The 20273-nt window shown below is 48.4% G+C and overlaps 1 protein-coding gene across 3 annotated transcripts in view; it reads left to right on the top strand.

The window, feature by feature from the left end:
* The window catches only part of LOC127057758 (mucosa-associated lymphoid tissue lymphoma translocation protein 1-like), a 69931-nt gene that overhangs the window by 15151 nt on the left and 34507 nt on the right, over nucleotides 1-20273 (top strand). For all 3 annotated transcript variants that reach the window (XM_050966792.1, XM_050966794.1, XM_050966793.1), the window contains 4 exons: nucleotides 2927-3105; nucleotides 8331-8427; nucleotides 12196-12222; nucleotides 14099-14302. In XM_050966792.1, coding sequence (XP_050822749.1) covers nucleotides 2927-3105; nucleotides 8331-8427; nucleotides 12196-12222; nucleotides 14099-14302 — 507 coding nt within the window. The remainder of the gene's footprint in view (nucleotides 1-2926; nucleotides 3106-8330; nucleotides 8428-12195; nucleotides 12223-14098; nucleotides 14303-20273) is intronic.

The following is a 20273-nucleotide window of genomic DNA, read 5'->3' as shown; positions in this document are numbered from 1 at the left end:
TCCCAGTTTGGTATTGTCCGCAAACTTAATAAGCGTACTTTCTATGCCAACATCTAAATCGTTGATGAAGATATTGAACAAAGCCGGTCCCAAAACAGACCCCTGCGGAACCCCACTTGTTATACCTTTCCAGCAGGATTGGGAGCCATTAATAACTACTCTCTGAGTACGGTTATCCAGCCAGTTATGCACTCACCTTATAGTAGCCCCATCTAAATTGTACTTTCCTAGTTTATCTATAAGAATATCATGCGAGACCATATCAAATGCCTTACCAAATGCCTTACTAGTCTTGGAGTCAGAGCACTCTACGTGCCTTGCCAGTGTGGACAAGCAGTGAGCTAGTGTGCCCAGGGCTCGTTTAATGTGCTGTAACTCGCAAGTGTAACCAAGCCCTTAGACATTTTAAAATTAGCATGTCCAGATGGCTAGCTCTTTTAAAATTGCAAGTTAAGGAGTTCGCTGGACAATTAACGTTGATTTTTCATTGTCCGGGAGCACTGGGAAAGTTCCAGAAGACTGGAAGAAAGCGAATGTTGTGTCAATTATTAAAAAGGGTAAACGGGATGACCTGGGTAATTATAGGCCTGTCAGCCTGACGTCTATCCCAGGCAGGATAATGGAGCAGCTGATACAGGACTCTTAATAACGAATTAAAGGAGGGTAATGTAATTAATGCAAAAGTTTGGTTGTTAAAGGTAATAATGTTGACATAAAAGACTTCTGTAAAGCATTTGACTTGATACCACCTGACATTTTGATTTATAAAATTAACATGGCATACATTAAATGGATAAAAACTGGCCGACTGGTAGGTCTCAAAATGTAACTGTATGTGGGAAATTGTCATTGAAGGGGTGTGTTTCGAGTGGGGTCCTGCCAGGATTGGGTCTTGGCCTATGCTATTTAATATTTTTATCAATGTTCGGGAAGAAAACAAAATCATCACCACTAAAGTTTGCAGATGATACAAAAATTGAGGGAGTGGTAAATAATGAAGAGGACAGGTCAGTAATTCAGAGTGATCTGGATTGCTTGGTAAACTGGACACAAGCAAACAATATGCAATTTAATAAGGCTAAATGTAAATGTTTACATCTAGGAGCAAAGACGGCAAGCCATATTTACAGGATGGGGGCTCTGTCCTGGGAAGCAGTGACTCAGAAAAAGATCTGGGGGGTATGGTGGATAATCAGCTGAACATGAGCTCCTAATGTGATACTGAGGCCAAAAGAGCTATTGTGATCCTCGGATGCATAAACAGGGGAATCTCAAGTTGGAGAAGAGAAGTTATTTTACCGCTGTATTTGGCACTGATGTGACTACTGTTGGAAAGTTGTGTCTAGTTCTATTGCTCACAATTCAAGAAGGATGTTGATTAATTGGAGAGAGTTCAGAGAAGAGCCATGAGACTTATTAAATGATTAAAAAACATACTGAATAGTGATAAACTAAATAGATCAAGCTCCTACAGTCTAACGAAGCAAAGGTTAAGGGACGACTTGTTTACAGTCTAAGTATCTACATAGGAAACAAATATTTACTAATAGACTCTTCAGTCTTGCAGAGAAAGGTCTAACACCATCCAATGGCTGGAAGTTGAAGCTAGACGAATTCAGGCTAGAAATAAGGGGTAAATTGTAGGGGTGTCAAGCAATTAAAAAAATTAATCATGATTAATTATGAGATTAAAAAAATAATTGTGATTAATCCGTTTTAATCGCACTGTTAAACAATAATAGAATATCATTTATTTAAATATTTTGGATGTTTTCTATACTTTCAAATATTGATTTCAATTACAACAGATGTGTACAATGTCACTTTATTTTTGATTACAAATATTTACACTGTAAAAATAAAAGAAAACGTATTTCAATTCACTTTATACAATCTCTTCCATGAAAGTTGAATTTACAAATGTAGAATTATTATTATTATTTTTATATAACTCCCTTCAGCTGAGTGAGCCCAGCCCCTGTTTGCAAGGGAGGGTGGATTTTACCTCATGGACTTGACCTACAGCAGGGGAGGGAAAGTGGGTGTAGGGAGGCTGAGCCCACCAGGCCCCTATTATCTGTGGCAGTGTTTCTCAAACTTTTTGTGCTGGTGATCCCATTTGGACTTTAACAAAAAAAATGGTGACCCCCTCCTTTCAGCCCCCCTTAGGGTTCCTAGCTCTGACCCCCCACAAGCTCCTGGCTGGTGCTTCAGCCCCCCACCACAGATGCCTCCCTCTCCACCCAGATCTATGCAATTAACTCATTAAAAAATGAACGTATTAATTTTGTTTTCAATTAATCACAGATGTTAACTGTGATTGACAGCCTTAGTGAATTTTTAACAGTGAGGATAATTAACCATTGGAACAATTTACCAAAGGTTGTGGTGGATTCTCCATCACTGGCAATTTTTCAGTCAAGACTGGCTGTTTTTCTAATAGCTTTGCTCTAGGGATTGTTTTGAGGCAGTTCTCTGGCCTATGCTCAATAGGAGGTCAGACTAGATAACCACAGTTGTCCCTTCTGCCCTTGGAATCTATGAATGCCAGGCCTAGATACCTTTAAATCTTGTGTGGAAGATGAGCATGAAGTCAGGGCCTGGGGTACCACTGAGGGTGGTGGTGTGTTCATCTTGATGGAAGGTGGGTGTTGCAGACTGTGCCATGAGCTGTTCTGGGGAGGTGGGGTGGGGTAGGATAGAAGATGTAATTCCAGAAACTGCATAGTGGATGGAGAGGGCTTGCTAGGGGGTAGCTAAAGCATTTGAGAGGCATGGCACGCCTTAGAGGGGAAGCAAAACACATGGGGAGAGTTCACACTTCTAGGTTTTAGTGCATACTCCTGATTTGAGGAGCCATTCATGCTCTTTCATCACACTGTAACAAAGAAATGCTCTCTAACTCAGTTGTAATGTTGCTTTCCAGGACTGCTCCCTGAGCTGTGGCAAGGAGAACCTGTCATAGTCCTCAATCCCACTGCACCAGAGGTAAAGGTGGGCAAGCCACTTCAGCTGCAGTGTGCTGCTCTAGGGGTGCCAGCCCCACACTACCAGTGGTACCACAATGGGACCCCCATGAAGCATCAGAAGAAGAAGAAACTCTTGGTAACATTGTCTTTAGGTGGTTCAGAAGCTTTGTCTTAGTGTAATGGTGCAGGGAAGGGAAGACAGTGTTCATGGCTGGGCTCTGAGCTGGAGAGAACTTCCCCCATGCCAGTCAGCCACAAGAAAGCACAAGAAAGGTTTCTGGAATAGGCATGAATGACCTATGAGTGGCTGATATCCTAGTGTCATCATCATCTTGGTTACTGGACCCCCAGGTGACTCTGCTTTTCTCCAGCCATATGGGACATGTCTCACAGGGTAGCTGGGACATCCCTCAGCTTCCAGGGCTTTAGTTTATGCAATCAAGCAAAATTACATGCTAAGTCACCACACCCTGCCTCTTTGGCCTTAGAGAAACCACCTTGAATTGGGTCAGGCTTCCCGGCAAAGCAAGCTGTAAGCTCTTTGCACTGTTTGGGTCTCTGTGGTTGGGAGGACACAGATCAGGTACCCCCTCTATCCCTTGGGTGGCTGTGACTTTGCAGAGTCTGTGTCTAAGTACAGGAGAATCCTAGAAATGAATAAAGAACTCTGCCAGGCACCGAGGCAACAATGCACAGCCCTCCCAGGGGAGCAATAGAAACCGTTACATTAAACGGGAGCTAACTTGCCCCCAAACCACTCCTGTAACTGGAGAATCTGAGCATGGGGGCACTGCACTGGGTGCATGTCACAGGATCTGCTGCTGCACCTCCTCCTGGTCACTCTGGGGATTAGCTGATTCCAGGTCTGATGCCTCCATTATGCCTCTTGCCGCACACCCTGCCTTCTCTTCCTGGCTCACAGAGAGGCAAGATGCTTTGTATTTGTGGTTTAGCCCTCTGGCCAAGTCACATCTCCTCCCCTTCCAGGGTGTCAAAGGGTATGTCTACACTACGGGATTATTCTGATTTTACATAAACGTTTTTCCGGAGCTTTGCACTGTGGGTAGCTATCCCGTAGCTATCACATAGTTCCCGCAGTCTCCCCCGCCCACTGGAATTCTGGGTTGAGATCCCAATGCATGATGATGTAAAAACAGTGTCACAGGTGATTCTGGGTAAATGTCGTCACTCAATCCTTCCTTTGTGACAGCAACGGCAGACAATCTTTTCGCTCCTTTTTGCCCTGGATTGCCCTGGCAGACGCCATAGCATGGCAACCATGCAGCCCGTTTACCTTTTGTCACTGTCACCATAAGTGTACTGGATGCTGCTGACAGACGCGGTACTGCAGTGCTACACAGCAGCATTCATTTGCCTTTGCAAGGTAGCAAAGACGGTTACCAGCTATAGCACTGTCTGCAATTGGAAATTGGCGATGACGGTTATCAGTCCTTTTGTACTGTCTGCTGCTGTCATGGGTGCTCCTGGCTGGCCTTGCTGAGGTCGGCCGGGGGCGCATGGACAAAAACGGGAATGACTCCCCAGGTCATTCCCTTCTTTATGTTTTGTCTAAAAATAGAGTCAGTCCTGCCTAGAATATGGGGCAAGTGTACTAGAGAACCAGAGAGCACAGCTACTCCGGGTCAGAGCCCCAGAGTTCCCACAGAAATGATGATGCCATTCTAGGGGGTGCCCCTGCAACAACGCACCCGTTGTTTCCCTCCTTCCCCAACCCTCTTGGGCTACCGTGGCAGTGTCCCCCCCATTTGTGTGATGAAGTAAAAAAGAATGCAGGAATAAGAAACACTGACTTTTTAGTGAGATAAAATGAGGGGGAGGCAGCCTCCCGCTGCTATGATAGTCCAGGCAGTACAGGTTCTTCATTAGACATGAAAGGGGGAGGCTGATGGAGCTCAGCCCCCAGTTGGTATGATGAGGACGATTTTCAATCCTTTTGCACCATCTGCGGGGAATGACCAGGAGTCATTCCCATTGTTGCCCAGGCGCCCCCCGCTGACCTCACCAAGGCCAGCCAGGAGCACTCAAGGGATGATGAGGACGGTTTTCCACCATTTTGTGCTGTCTGCCATCAGGAAAGGAAGGGGAGGGGATGCTGCTGTTCAGCGCTGCAGCACTGTGTCTACCAGCAGCATGCAGTAGACATATGGTGACACTGAAAAAAGGCAAGAAATGATTTTTTCCCCCTTTTCTTTCACGGGGGGGGGAAGGGGGTAAATTGACGAGATATACCCTGAACCACCCGAGACAATGTTTTTGACCCTTCAGGCATTGGGAGCTCAGCCAAGAATGCAAATGCTTTTCGGAGACTGCGGGGACTGTGGGATTAGCTGGAGTCCTCAGTCCCCCCTCCCTCCCTCCATGAGTGTCCATTTGATTCTTTGGCTTTCCGTTACGCTTGTCATGCAGCACTGTGTTGAGTCCCTGCTGTGGCCTCTGTCTGGAGATTTTTTAAAATGCTTTGGCATTTCGGCTTCTGGAACAGAGCTCTGATAGAACAGATTTGTCTCCCCATAAAGAGATCAGATCCAGTATCTCCCGTACAGTCAGTGCTGATCAGCGCTCCACACTGTGCAAACAGGACATGAAATTCAAAAGTTCGCGGGGCTTTTCCTGTCTACCTGGCCAGTGCATCCGAGTTCAGATGGCTTTCCAGAGCGGTCACAATGGTGCACTGTGGGATACCGCCCAGAGGCCAATACCGTTGAATTGCGGCCACAGTAACCCTAATCTGACATGGCAATACTGATTTCAGCGCTACTCCCCTCATTGGGGAGGAGTACAGAAATCGGTTTTAAGATCCCTTTATATCGATATAAAGGGCTTTGTTGTGTGGACGGGTGCAGGGTTAAATCGGTTTAACGCTGCTAAATTCGGTAAAAAAACGTAGTGTAGACCAGGCCAAAGTCTCATAGACTCATAGACTCCAGGACTGGAAGGGACCTCGAGAGGTCATCGAGTCCAGTCCCCTGCCCTCATGGCAGGACCAAATATTGTCTAGACCATTGTCTCTTCTTATGAACAGCTCAGGCAGCCTGTTCATTCACTGCCCAGTCAGTGTCACTTCCCCAGTGGCTGGCAGGGGAACCTAGGCCTGCCTTCTACTCCAGTTTAGGGACCCTCTAATCAGCAGCCATGGTCTGTTCCAGTCTGACCCTTACTGCTTCTTCCCTAACCGGCTGGCTGGCTGGCTGGCTCCCTCCTCTGTGGTTACCAGCCCCCAAACTCCCTCCTTCCAGGGAATGACTGTAGGCTGCTTTGGCTCTGTAGTTCCCAAACACCCCTCCCTTCTTCCCAAAAGTGACTGCAGCCTCTGGTTTCCTCTCATCTGCCAGCTTCCTGTCTTTGTAAACCTCACCCAGCTCATTCCTCCTCAGCTGGGCTTCCTCATTATTCAGTCAGGGGATTACTTAAGCCACTTGATTCGACTCAGTTGTGGCCTGTCTGGTTAATTAGCCCCTTCTTAGCCTACATTAACTCTTTCAGGGCAAGTGTGGGGTTAACAAGGCAGGACATCAGGACACTGTCCTTTCTTTAACCCTTTTCTAACCAGTCTCTCTCAACAGATAAGCAGAAGTGGACACTATTTTGGGGTGACTCAGTTACGGGGTGCCCAATTTAAGAGACACTTTGGGCCTGATTTTTGGGAGGTCCTGAGCAGCCTGGAGCTGTGGGTGTTCAGCACCTCTGGCAAGTAGGTTGGTCTCCTGCGAATTCTGTCCATTACATATAGAATAGGTTTAGAATCAGGCCATCAATGCATCTCATTGTCCTTCTAGTCTGAGTAGGAAACCTCCCATCATTACAGCTTGCAGACAGGCATGAATCTCCCTACCAGTGGCCCTGAAACACTTTTTATAGTGGGGATGCTGGAAATCAGCAAAACTGCAAAGCAGTGGTCCCCAAAGTTCTTACCTCATGCCTCCATCCCCTTTACCCCTGTCTGTGCCTCCCCTCCCGCGCTGCCTCTAGAGCTCGGACTGGAAAAAGGGCTGGGGCTCTGAGAGGGGGAGATGCAGACAGGGTAAGGGGGTCAAAGCTGGGGCCACAAGTGGGGGCAGGGGCGGAGCTGGCAGCTGGGACTCTTGAGCGTGGAGGCCAGAAGCAGAGCACCAAGCACAGCGCCAAGAGCTGAGCCCTGGGTGCGCGACCAGCAGTGGGACCCTGGGTGTGGGCCCAGGAACAGAGCCCCGGGTGTGGGGCCAGGAGCTGGGACCCCACATGCGAGGTTGGGAGCAAAGCCCTGGGTGTGGGACCGGCAGTGGGACCCTGGGTGACTGGGTGGGCCCAGGAGCAGAGCCCTGGGCATGGGGCCAGGAACTGGTACCCCACGTGCGAGGTTGGGAGCAGAGCCCTGGGTGTGGGACCAGCAGCCAGGATCCCAGGTGTGGGGCTAGGAGCAGAGCCCCGTGTAAAACCTGGGGGTGCTGCAGCACCCCGCCACACCCCTAGTTCTCACACCTATGCTCCCCCTTGCAGAATGTGGCTGTGATAGTGGGTCTTAGCGAGACAGGATGGGCTTCATTTGAGGCGATAGCACGGGACTCAGGAGATCTGCCTTCACTCCCTGGTTCTGCCATAGACTCCCTGTATAGATGTGGCCAAGTCTCTGTGTAATTCTCCCTTGCCTGTGTGGACTGCAGGCTCTTTGGGACACATACACTATGAGTAAGGCTGTGAGTTTGTTGCAGAAGTCACAGATTCTTTGACACTCTGTGACCTCCGTGACTTCTGCAGCGGCTGGTGCACCTGGCTCAGGGGCAGTTCAGGCAAGCCCCTGCACCAGGGACACCCGCGCTGATGGGGCGGTCTTGGGCCCCCATGACAACCCCCTCAGCAGCAGAATTTGGGTGTGGGAGGGGGCAGGGGTTGGGGCATGGGACAGGTGAGGCAGGCTCTGGACGGCACTTACCTGGGGGGCTTGCACTTACCTGCTCAGCTGCTAGGCAGAGGAGTGGCCAGGCAACTCTGCATGCTGACTTTGCCCAGAGCACTGGCTTCGCAGCTCCTATTGGCCGGGAACCACGGCCAATGGGAGCTGCGGGGGCAGTGCCAGCCCCAGTGGGGGTCCCGGACTGTGCGCTGCCAGCTGTTCTCCCCCCCACCAGAAGCCAGGCCGCCCTCCCCCAGCACCTGGACAGGCCGTGGGCCGTGAATTTTTGTTTACTGTCTGTGCCCTGTCCATGACTTTTACTAAAAATACCCATGACTAAAATGTAGCCTTAATTGTGAGGCCTGATAAGTAATAGTGCGAGGCTTTGGGGCAGTGGGTACTTGGCAGCTGTAATCTGGGGACACAATCTCCAGGTGAAAAACATTTGATGCTACCGTCAATCTCTTCAGATCAACTCTGCGAAGCTGAGTGACTCTGGCACGTACCTTTGCTGTGCAGCCAATGGCCAAGGGGAACACTGGACTGATGCCCTGGAGATTCACATAGGTGAGCAGATCTAATTCACATCCTGTTGTGTTACAAATGAGTGTTCAGTTTGAAAGATAATAGGAGAGGCCGGGTTTCAGAGCAGTGACCTGGAGGGTACCACTGTGTTATCTCGGGGCCAGCGTTGATGTGGCCTATGAGGGTAAGTGTAGGACTGAGCGCCATGGGGTTGGGTGATCCAGCATGTGGGCTTTGACACTAACTCTCTCTCTGGCGTTGGGTGAGCCAGGTTGGCCAACATCAGCAAAAGGGGCTGGTAATTCTGTGAGCCCACTTTTAGACTCTTTATGCACGCCTGAAAACAGGCGTCCCAGAAATCAATGGCCACTGTCGAAACTTCGGCTTTTAACTTCTCTGTCTCAGTTTCCTGATCTGAAAAATGTGGGTGATGCCTATCTACTCCTGGGCAGATGAGACAGGGTTTGGAGTAATATCAGGGCAACTCTTGCTGAACCAAAAATGCACTTTGTAGCTGTAGCAACTCGATGTCCCACGGGCCACAGAGAATTCAGAGGTGTCCTGGCAATGTCTGTCACAGAGACAGCCTGTAGAATGATTTCTCATGCCCAGTAAATACCTTGACTTGAAGCAGTTGCCTCAGTGGAGCAGCGCCAGCTCATTCGAGTTGAGAAAGTAACTGTCTACCAGCCCTTGCTGACATGTCACTCAGAGCAGAGATAATGGCATTCCTGGAATTCCATAAGAAGGGGAGAGTTTTAAATTTAGCCCAGGAAGTAGAATCTATAAGGGGAAAAAATGTCTGTGCTGCCACTCAGAGAAGGAATGTGCCTCTTAGTCCAGTAACAAAGAGATTGAAATGCAAATTTTTTTAACACGAGCATAGTTTAGCAGGCAGAGGCCTGCATTGTCCCCCCAAACTGCAAGCCTGGGGCAGGCACAGAGCAAGACCAGCAGGGGCTGTGCTTCATGGCAGGGGAGCTGATAAACTGATCAGCTCCCACCGCTGGGAAGCATAGCATGTGCCAGTGGCACCAGCCTCTTCCTGGTGGAGGGGGGCTGAGGTGGGTCTTAGCCCCTCTCCGTGACCCCAGCCCTGCTCCTCCTCTTCCTCTGGAGGCCCTGCCCCCTGGCCGGCCACAAGCTTGAGCCGAGGGGTAAAAGCTGCCCAGGGAGCCCAGGCCACTGTGAGGAGCGCTGGACCCTCCACCTGTCCTGGGTGGGGTGTCAGGGTGCCTGAGAACAGCCCCTGGCCCACATCCCCACCCCATAGCAGGGCCTCAGGGGGATGACGAGGAACAGGGCATGGGGACACAGAGAGGGATGGGCAGGACTGGTGCTAGAGTTTTTCGCTCCGTAGGCGCACGGCCATTTCGCCGCTCCGCACGCCACTCCCGCCGCTCCGGTGGAGCTGCCACAGCCATTTCTGCGGAGGGTCCGTTGGTCCGCGGCTCCGGTGGAGCTGCCACAGCCGTGCCTGCGGGAGGTCCACCAGAGCCACAGACCAAGGGACCCTCCGCAGGCACGACTGCGGCAGGTCCACCGGAGCCGCCTGCTGCCCCCCCCCAGCAAAATACTGCCCCCCGAAAATCCTGGCACCCTAGGCGATTGCCTAGTTCGCCTCAATGGAAGCGCCGGCCCTGGGGGTGGGACCTCAAGGGAAGAAGAGGAGCAGGAGTGGGGCCTCGGAGGAAAGAGAAGGAGTGGGGGGCCCCCCTCATGGGCCCCCCACTTCTACTGAGGTTCCATTGCTGTTGGATAGCTCCCCAATTGTGGGGAAGTCCAGGAACTAATTTGTATCCACTGTAACTCAGAGCAGCCTCACTGCTGAACTGGCCATGCCCTAGCCAGACCCCTGGTGCAGGCCATGCCTTTTGCCTGGGGTTTGAGGCAATGGTGCCATAAGGATGGCTATGCCCGATCTGCCTCAGCTGGGGAGTCTCCCATGCTGGGGGAGTCCTGCCCCTTTGCCATGCAAATGTGCAGACTATGGAAGCTAGCCCAGTGTCCCCACCATCTCAGTCACTGATGGAGCCGTCACAGGGTGCAGGATGCTGTGAAACTGAGCGCTGCACATATTCAAACAAACTGAAACAAATAACAGCTGCCCTAACCTACACGACAGAGCCCATGCCCACAAGATACAGACTGCCAGAGGGAGGTGGGGACAAATGGGCTATTTCAGAGGGAGGTGGACGGAGTCAGACCCCCACCCCATAGAATTAGAATAGTCACCACCCTACACATTCATACTCATGAGTCATTCCCCCCACCCCCCCAAAAAATCATGAGATTGGTTTAAAAATCATTTATAAAATGATTTACAAAATAATAAATGTGGTATTGACCGAACACACCCTGTATTCATACCCTACACGTTATGGTAATAATCTCTGTACAAAATATGCCTCATGAGGTATCATTTGAAAACGAATAGCTCACTGGTGTGTATCAGTGAGTGAGGCGTGCCATCCTGCTGGGCTCAGGTTATCATTCTAAACCATGTGACAAGATGGGTCACCAAATAGCTAAGCCAGTATTTGTCAACCAGTGGGTCACCCCCCAGTGGGTCACTAAAGGCAGTTGTGGGGGGCACAAGTCTAAAGCAAAGAAAATCTCCCGCTCCCTGCCCCCGCTTACCCTGCACAGTCAAGTGCTCCCCATCAGCCTCTCAAAACACAGACACAACTCAGTTATCTAGGCTTATTCTTGTTAGCACTGGAACCCTTTTTTCTCTGACTTTTGTAATAAATATGAAGAGGTCAGGCACATTTTTTACTTTGAATACGGGGTTGCCAGCCTGAAAAGGCTGAGAACTGCTGGCCTGAGCGATTCGGGCTGGAGGCTGATGTGGTTGGAGATTTTGATTTTGTTTTTCTTTTCCTTTGCCATTTGGGGAGCAGATAGTTACACAGGCAGAGAGCAGCAGCCCAGGGGCAGGGGCAGTTCCTAGCAGGATGCCCTGAGTATGGAGAAGCGCTAGACTACAGGCTCCTCCCCTTCATCCTGCCACCTGCCCCTCTGCCATTTCCAACTTTCCACTCTCAGCCCCCTCATGCCCCTCTTCTGACCTTCTTTCCACCAGACTACCAGGTTGCTACCATCAACCCCTTGTCTCCCTCCCTCTTGAAGTCTGACCCTGCTTCTCTGCCTTCCTTGCCAATCCATCCCTGACCTTTGTCTTGGGGGGAATTCAGCTTCCATGCACCCACCTTCCCACCCTCCCCTCCTCACTTTGCCTCACACACCACAGGGGGACTGGTTTTCAAGGAGTGAGTACTCAGCCCTTGCTGGAACCAAGCTCCTTTCAGGATGTCCACTGAATATCCAAAATGCCTAGTTACTTTTGAGAAGCTAGGCCAGTATCTTTAGGGCGAGGCTGGTTTGCTAGAGGGCCTATGCATGGGGCAGCAAGTAGCTGCTACCCCTGGGGCAGGGCAGGGAAGGAATGGTGCTTTTGGGAGGCACAGTTCCGCCTGCCTTCCCCTTGTGCCAGGGGTAGTAATGTTCGATGATCCCAGAAACTCAGAGCTATGCTGGCTGACATATTGGGGGTAAAGCTGGGCCCTGCTCCACCCGTCCCCTTGGTGCAGAGTAGCAGACATCACTGACTTACTCCCGTGCAACGTGAAAGCTCAATGCCTCCAGCCTGGCCTTGTGCTTCTCACCCCTTCGCTGTTCTGTGTCAGAGCAGAGTGTGGAGCGGTTAGATCCAGCGTTATATTGGGGAAAGGGGGCTGTTTAATCAGGGACTGTTGGTGTTAGACGACTTTGTGCTTGGGGGTTGATTTCTTCCCTGTCTTTTTGCAGGTACGTGTCTGGCAGATCCATTTTTCGGTGAGTGCTGTGTTTGTCTCTTCCTGTCAAAACAAACCTGTGTCCAAAGTGCAATGAAGCTGTAACTTATTTTGATTGAAACGCTCCTCCCAGAGGACCCAGCGCCTCTCCTCTACTCTAACAGTGCCTTGGTGCATTTGTCAAATACAGCTGTACAAACAGACCGTGCCAGGCACCTCTCCCCCATAGCCAGCATGTACCATCTCACACCACAGTCTCACAGATAAAGTAGGAAATATCAGTTCTTTGAGTGACTGTACATGTCCATTCCACTGCTGGTGTGCATGCTCCCTATGAACCAGGGCCAGAGATTTTTCCCTTAGCGGTATCCATCAAAGTGGCACATGCGTCCTCAGCAATCTTATGCTGTTGCACAGTGATAAAAAGGGTGGAGCTGCCTCTGACCACTCTAAGTTCCTTCTCCGCACTCATGATCAGTAATCAGAGCGCATGGGCTTGCTGCTGCAAGTTTCTCCCTTTATAAAGTTGGTGGTATTCATTAGTGTTAGATTAGTGTAGGTTTTCTGAGTTATTTTTTCTTGGAGCATGGGTTCCCCCTTACTCATAGGGTACTGTTGCCTTGTACCAGGGTATGCCTCAGTTGTGGTGCACATGTAGAACCTTCTCCCATGTTCCACCTACCTGAAGTGCCTCAGTGAGGGTCATATTCGAGGCCACTTCCAGATTTGCAGGGACTTTAAACCCTGAACTAAAAAGGGCATGGAGGTGAGAATGTATTCCATCCTCCTGCAGGACAGAGGATTTCATCCTGCATACGCCTGCACTATGATGTTGCCAAGGTGCCCTCTCCACGCAGTGTGGCAGCATTCTGCAAAATCTCAAGCAGCTTCCGCAGCTTTTTTTGGACCAAGTACCTAGAGCAGACATTTGTAGAGCTGCAATTTGGTCATGGGTACATACCTGTATTACTCATTGTGCTATATCTCAGCATTCCAGAGACAATGCCAGGATATGCAGATCTTTAGTCATTGTTCAGGTTGACTTCGATTGAACCCACCTCCAGATTGAAATGTGTGTGAGTCACCCGAAGTGGAATGGACAGGGGCAATCACTCGAAGAAGGAAAAAATGGTTATTAACTTGTTCTGTAATTGCTGTTCTTCAGTAACTGCTGTCCATGTCCATTTCATGACCCACCCTCCTCCCCCTCTCCGGGTCTGTCTGGTAAGAAGGAACTGAGGAAAGCTCGTAGGGGCTCTACCCACAGCAGTATGAAAAGGTTAAGGATGCGTGCGTTGCCCTGACAGGTAGAGCTAAGGGAAAAATCTCTGATTCTGGTGCACTGGGCGCACACACGCCTGAAGTGGAATTGACACATGCAGCACATCTCAAAGAACCACAATTACAGAACAGGTTAATAACCCTGTGGGGCAAATCCAGAGCACAATGGACAGCGGAACTAGATGGGTCAGGCCCTGGGGTAGATGCATGGGGCAGGGTGAGTCTTTCCCCTGAAGAGCCCAGTCTGTGGCCTTTGTGCCCTCACCTTTCCTGTGGCTTCTCTGGCCTTTTTCCACACTATGTGCTGCCATGCAGGGAGGAGGGTTCTGGGCCATGTGGGGAGTTTAGTGTACCAAATCCTACCCTCCTTATGTAGTGGGACTGTCCCTGTTCAGCCTTGACTGGATCGGGGCAGAACATGTCCCCAAAATGAGCAATTAGACCTCTGCTTCCCCCACTCCCCTTCCTGGGATGATTCCTGATCAAACAGCCTCGAGAAGTCCTGCAGTTTATATATAACATTGATTAACCAGCAGAACCCATTCCAGGAGCTTTGGGTGCTGGTAGATCAATCAAGGGCCTTGCTCCTTGCTTAGACACTTACATCTTTGCTTGTCACTTGATATTTCTGCTAGCAACAGACAAGGTCGCACTTTTGGTGGGCAACAACCATTACTGGAATCATCCGCACTTGATGGCTCCCATCACTGATGTGTTCGAACTCAGCCTTCTCCTAAAGCGACTGGGATTCCGGGTGGTCTCCCTCCTGGACCTGAACAAGGCGGAGATGCTGATAGCTGTCAATCAGTTCCTGCAGCTCTTGGGGAAAGGAGTCTATGGTAAGTTGCTACCTGAGAAGCATTCCAAAGCCACCTTCAACGAGTACAGGCCAAGCAGACAGCCACCACGGGCAGCAAACCAGAGAGCGGTTAGCAGTGGTCATTATTATTGTAGGGACTATGGCAGTGAGCCCTGTGTTAAGGTTGCCTTACATTTTCCTTATACAAATTGTTCCGATTGTTGGGTGAGATTTTTTTGTTTTATTTTTGTTCTTTAAAGCTCTAGATCCTCTATGGTTTGCAGCAGGACTTTCTCCCATCAAATTACCTTTTGGCCCAGGGGAAGATGCACTGGGCAGGGAAGCTGGGAAATCACCATTCTTCTACAGATTGATGTTAATCACTGTGCCCTTGTCACAGAGTCACAGGCCCTGTGCTCTCTCGACTCTGTATGGTCCCTGGGAGGCGCCCCCTTCAGTGTGACAGCCCTTGTCAGGGATCACACTCACTCTTGGGGGTTAAGTCCTGGGCTCCACCACCTCCTGGAGCGGCACCTCTCTGAGCTTTCAGCATGCCTGTCTCTCTCCGTGACTCTCTTCAGGGAGTCCACTCACTCTGCACCCTTGGGGTGCACACCCAGAGGTAGCAATGCAGCCCTGATCTCTAGACTGCAGTGACTCTCAGTCAGCGTAAAACAGAAGCATTTACTGAACATCTGAATACAGCACAGGAAGTTCTCAGGGCCACTGAGCCTAGAAAGTCCCAGTACAATCCAACTGAGTCTGTCCCAGTCCAGGTGGGCTCAGGCTGCTCTTTGTCCCCAGTCCAGAAGCAACCTCCTTCCAGCCAACCATCCTATATCACCTTCCCAACAGCCTCTCCTCCGTCCTTTGTCTTCTTTTCTAGACAAACAGATCACCGGGGCCCTCTCTCCTCTGCCCTTTGTCCTCCCACTGGCCAGAACCAGCTGGTTTCCAAGCTGGAGTGGGTCTCTGGGTCACCAGTTGCTATATTCCACTGGGTCCAGGCAGTTGTCTGGAGTCCAGGCTGCTAGGCGAGGTCACACCTGGTCCTCTGCAACAACAGCCACCCTCTCCCACCACCTCACTAAACATGCAGCACACATGCAAACCATTAAAAAAATTCCCTGCTTCATCACAGCCCTTCACAAACCTATGCCACTGAGAAATTACGTGAGCTGGGAACAGAACCAGTTCTCCTATGGTAGCCCCAACTCTTACCCACATTTTTGCACTTGGCTATACTGTCAGCAAAACAGGGCTAAGCATGCATATTTCATCCACTAGTGGCTGGTGCACAAAGTATGATAGTTATCTGCTGCTTGTTGATGGAGGTCGCCCTTTAGCTCAAGTCATCCAGCTCTGTGGTGAGATGTTGAAAGTTGGGGGAGCAAACACTGCTTATAATGGGACGGGGGTTGTGCTGTACAGGAGATCAGACAAGATGGTCACAATAGTCTCTTCTGGCCTTGGAATCTGTGAACTCAGCCCTCTTGTGTGCATGCATGATGATACAGTTTCTAAATATATGATCACAGACTGTTTTTCAACAGACCCCCTGCCTCATTCAGAGCAGGCTGGAGCTGCTCTGGGGATGAATTAGGGCAGTGCAGTGAAGGAGGCTGTTGACTGTAGGATCCCTGCCTCATTGGTTGCAGAAGTTGAAAGGTGTGTAGTGAATTTAGCTATGGTGTAACTGCTACCCAGAAGAGCTGGGATTTATTGCCAGCTTTGCCACAGAGCTCCTGTATGGTGCTAGGAACTCATTTAAACCACAGTTTTCACAGCTGGACACTAATTGTCAGTTCCTCCTTTTCTGGGTGCCCACCTTGAAACACCTGGTGTTTGGTTTGCAGAAGTGCTGCAATTGAAGTCAATTAGAGCTACAGAAATGCTCAGACCTTGGGAAATGCAGTCCTTTGGTGTCTCAGTTTGGGAACCCAAAATTAGTGGACACTTTTGACCTTAACCCCTCTATGTCTCAGTTCCGCATATGTAAATTCATGCTATGTTATCTCATGTGAGGGCAGTGAAGATACATGTATTCATGTTTGTGAGGCTGTCACTATGGTGATGATGAGCACAGAAAAGGCCCATGAAGCAGCTTATCATTCCATATTCCGTGCAGGGTTTGCACGGTGTGTAGTAAATAAAGCTGGGGCCACATATTAAATGTTGAGGATAAAAGAAATAATGAACAGCTGTCTTGTTCCCTGAGCCCTGTCCATCCCATGCACTGAATGAGGCAGCAGTTGTGTGAAATGTATGGTATGTGATTGCCATAGTTACAGGGCTAGCTGAGCCACTGTCCTCTGCTGGCTTTCCCTGAGTGCACCCCGTCACGTGTCAGGCCTCCTCCCTGCACCTCTCCTGGGACAGTTCTCCCACTCTGTCTGAGCCCCAGGCTACAGAACAGTGTGTCCACAGTGCTTACCCAGCAGGCTGGACTGGGTTTGGCACCTACAGTTCTTCCCTTTGGGAGTCTGTGACCAGATAATCTGCTTTACACCACAGTGGTGTTTATTTTAACAATATGAACAAAGCATTTAGAGAAAAGGGATTATAAAACAACAAACCATTTACACATATCTATCTTACCTAGAGGCTTCCCAGCCTCATTAGGTCCCTGTGTCTCTGTCTGGTTCCCCCCCACCCCCCGAGACAGAGATCCTTTTTAAGCTGCCAGAGTTCCATTATTTTTCTGCCCTCCCAGATTTCTGGCCCTTCTGGACAAAACTAGTTTTTTAGGTTGGTTGGACAAAGCTCATAGTTCAGGCTTTGTCCCTGATAAATCTACTAGTGTTTGCTGAGGGGTGGCTTATCCTGAGTTACTCATTCCTCTGCCTGCTTGTTTTTAACTTACAGACCATAACACTAACCAATGTACCAATAGAGTCATACCATAACAACCCAATAATCAGGTCAACACACAATATCCGTTACTACAGAACAGCTCCAGTCCATCGCTGAGATCATGTAATTAAAGACTGCATCATAACTGAGAGGAGCATAGACTTATTGTGGGGAACTGGTCAACCTTTAGGCTCATGTCCACTGCCCTCCAAGATTCTGGAACCCATGGTGCTGATCGAAAGAAATGCTTAAATACAAAAATGAACTTTCCCTCAAAAAACAGCAGTGTTCCAGTTCAGGTATCAGCTATGGTTGGGCTGTAGGAGCAGGTCTATGCACCACCAGCAGGGAGGTCACAGAGTTACCTTCACTTTACTACCTGATTTCCGAGAAGGAAACATCCAAACCAAACGTCCCAGTTTTATGTGTTTTATTAACTAAACTAAATAACTTAGCAATAGCATAAATACATATAAACCAATCAAATTACAAGAATGTGAGTTAATTCATATTGAATTAATCTAATTAACAGGTTGATTAAACCATGTGAAATAAACAATTCCTTATAAACTCTCTGTCATAATTTGGAAAGGCCACAGTCTTGTTTAACTATCAGCTCCAAAGTAACAGGACATTATCAGTGTCAATGCCAATAATCAATATATTTAGGTTCCAGCCGAATAGCTAATACAAGGAGGGTAAAATCACCTCAATTCTGATGCCAATTAAGGTTGCCTGCCCAACTTACTGGCTATCCAGTCTCCCCAAACATAACATAAGGTTACAATGAAATATTCCAATACAATTCAAGATGACTCAGCTAATTACATATAATGTTCAAATGACAAATTTCGGTGAAAATAACATGATTTCTCAGGATTAAACATACAACTCCTAACCCCTGAAATATATGGATGTGTGATCTTTTAGGCAGCAAGGTTGTTTAACCTAGGGCTGGTAGGTATTTGAGGAACTATTCTATAGGCTCCATTCTCAAATAGATTCTGTGGGTTCTAGCCACACACACAATGCTCACTACTAACCATCTGCTGGAGTTTAAAATCAAGTGGAGGAATGCTGAGGTAGAGGCATCCCGCTACTGCCAATGTGAAATAAAACTAAACCCAAAAGATTGATACTTATGCAGGATGGTTTCACGACTTGTGGTTTCGATCAGCTCTAAGAAGCTGGTGCGTGGTTGAAAAGATCAGCCGGTGGTCTTATTGGCTCCAATGTTTAATATCAGCAGACTTGTGGGCTGGTTAGAGGTCATTTGCTTGGAGTTGTCAAATCTTAGCTGTTGCATGTTGCTGGACTCATATCCATGGAGGGGTGAAGAAAGCACAGGTTTCTTTGTCAGGTGTGGTCCCATTGCATAGCCAGAGGCCAGCATCCAACAGAAGCCAGAAGCAAGCCAGCCACAGCAGCAGGGCTTCTTCCTTTCGTTCAGTTTTTGAAGAAGGTGACCTGGCTGGTTCCTTCCCCTTGAAACCCTTCTCAGAAGCTTCTTGGAGAATCAGAATGGGACCTCCTCTTCTGTAGTAACTGGTATCACCCACTGGGGTCTGATTAGGTCCCCTTGTTGCAAAGAGGAATCTCCTCATTCCAGTTACTCTGGGTTTCGAAAATCCACAGACCAAAAATCTACTATCAGTTAGTCAATCTGCAGGTGTGCAGGTATTTTGAGATGTTTGAGGTCATTGGCCAGTCCGCAGGCGTTATCTCAGCCATCCTAAAAAAAGTCCCAACTCAAAGATAATTTCAGAAATACAAAGATAGCAAAATGTTGTAAGTGATAATACAGGAATGCACTAAGCATACATATACTCCGCCATGGCCAGAGAGGGGCAGTTCCTGTTTTACAAACAGATGCTTGCAGCTTCCCCTTTATATTTTGGTACTGAGCAGCTCATCTTTGAACAGGATTTTTTTGCCACACAAAATCTGGGAGAAAGGTTAGACTTTAACTTGGGTAAAGTAAAAAGATATTTTCTTCCTAAAATGACAATTTTGGGGTTCAGTTTTAATATGCAGGCATATCTGCCTCACATAATACATACACACAAGGCAGATAAATTACAGTTGCATGGGCAACATAAATCTGTCATAAGGTTGATTTTGCAACTTTAATACCATTATTTTAATGTTAGTTAATATTTATATATTATATTAAAACACATTAATGTTAAGGTTGCAAAAGCAAGTTAGGAAATGCCAGACTCCAGGTTGCCTGTGCAAATTTAATTCATCCCCTTGTACATATGCATGGTGGTACAGTCTCTAATTACATGATCATGTACTATGTCACCCCTGCCTCATTCAGTGCACAGGATGGACAGTGTTTACTGAATGAGTAATTCAATATCTCTGTTTAACCTCAGATTCAGTTTGTGGGCCCTTTCCTTATTTACTGCACCTGATCCACAGCTTTCACTGCATACGGAATTATTCATTTCCTCATGAGCTATCCAATGGTTCTCTCGTGGTCTCTGAATTCTTTACAAACATTAATGCATTTATCTTCATGACATCCCTGTGATGTGAGGGACTGGTATTATCCCCATTTTATACATGAGGAACTGAAGCACAGAAATTAAAGGAAAAAATTGTCAACTAATTTTGGGTGCTGAATTTGAGAAGCCTACAGCCTTATGTGGCATTTTATATCACTTCACATAATCAGAGCACAACTCCCATTGACATCAGTTACAGTTGTGAGTGTTTAGTACCTCTGCAAGGCAAACCATCGGTGTCTCAAGTTGGGTACCCAGAAAATGAGAAACACACAGAGGCCACCTGTGAAAATTGTGGCTTAAGTGACTTGCCTGGCAGCATGTAGGAATTCTGTGAGGACAGGAGGCAATAGAATCCAATTCTTCAGGGCAGCATTCAACTCCCCTAACTATGAGCTCATCCTTTCTGCAGGCCCCTGCCTCATTCGCTACACACTTTTCAACTTCCGCAACAACTGAGGCAGGGTCCTATAGACAACAGTGGCAGTGGGAATGAGGAAAAATGGTGCAGGGGTCCTATGGAAAAAATTGTATGTGTGTGTGTAATTATAGACTGCACCATCATGCATATGCACAGGGGAGGTGAATTAAAGATACACAGGCAAGCTTAATTCTGGCATTTCCTAGCTTTTGAGTGTTTGACTT

This window comes from Gopherus flavomarginatus, chromosome 9 (genome assembly GCF_025201925.1).
Source record: "Gopherus flavomarginatus isolate rGopFla2 chromosome 9, rGopFla2.mat.asm, whole genome shotgun sequence".
Taxonomy (NCBI): Eukaryota; Metazoa; Chordata; order Testudines; family Testudinidae; genus Gopherus; species Gopherus flavomarginatus.
Note: the sequence above shows the minus strand (reverse complement) of the source record. Positions and strands in the feature narration are given on the sequence as shown.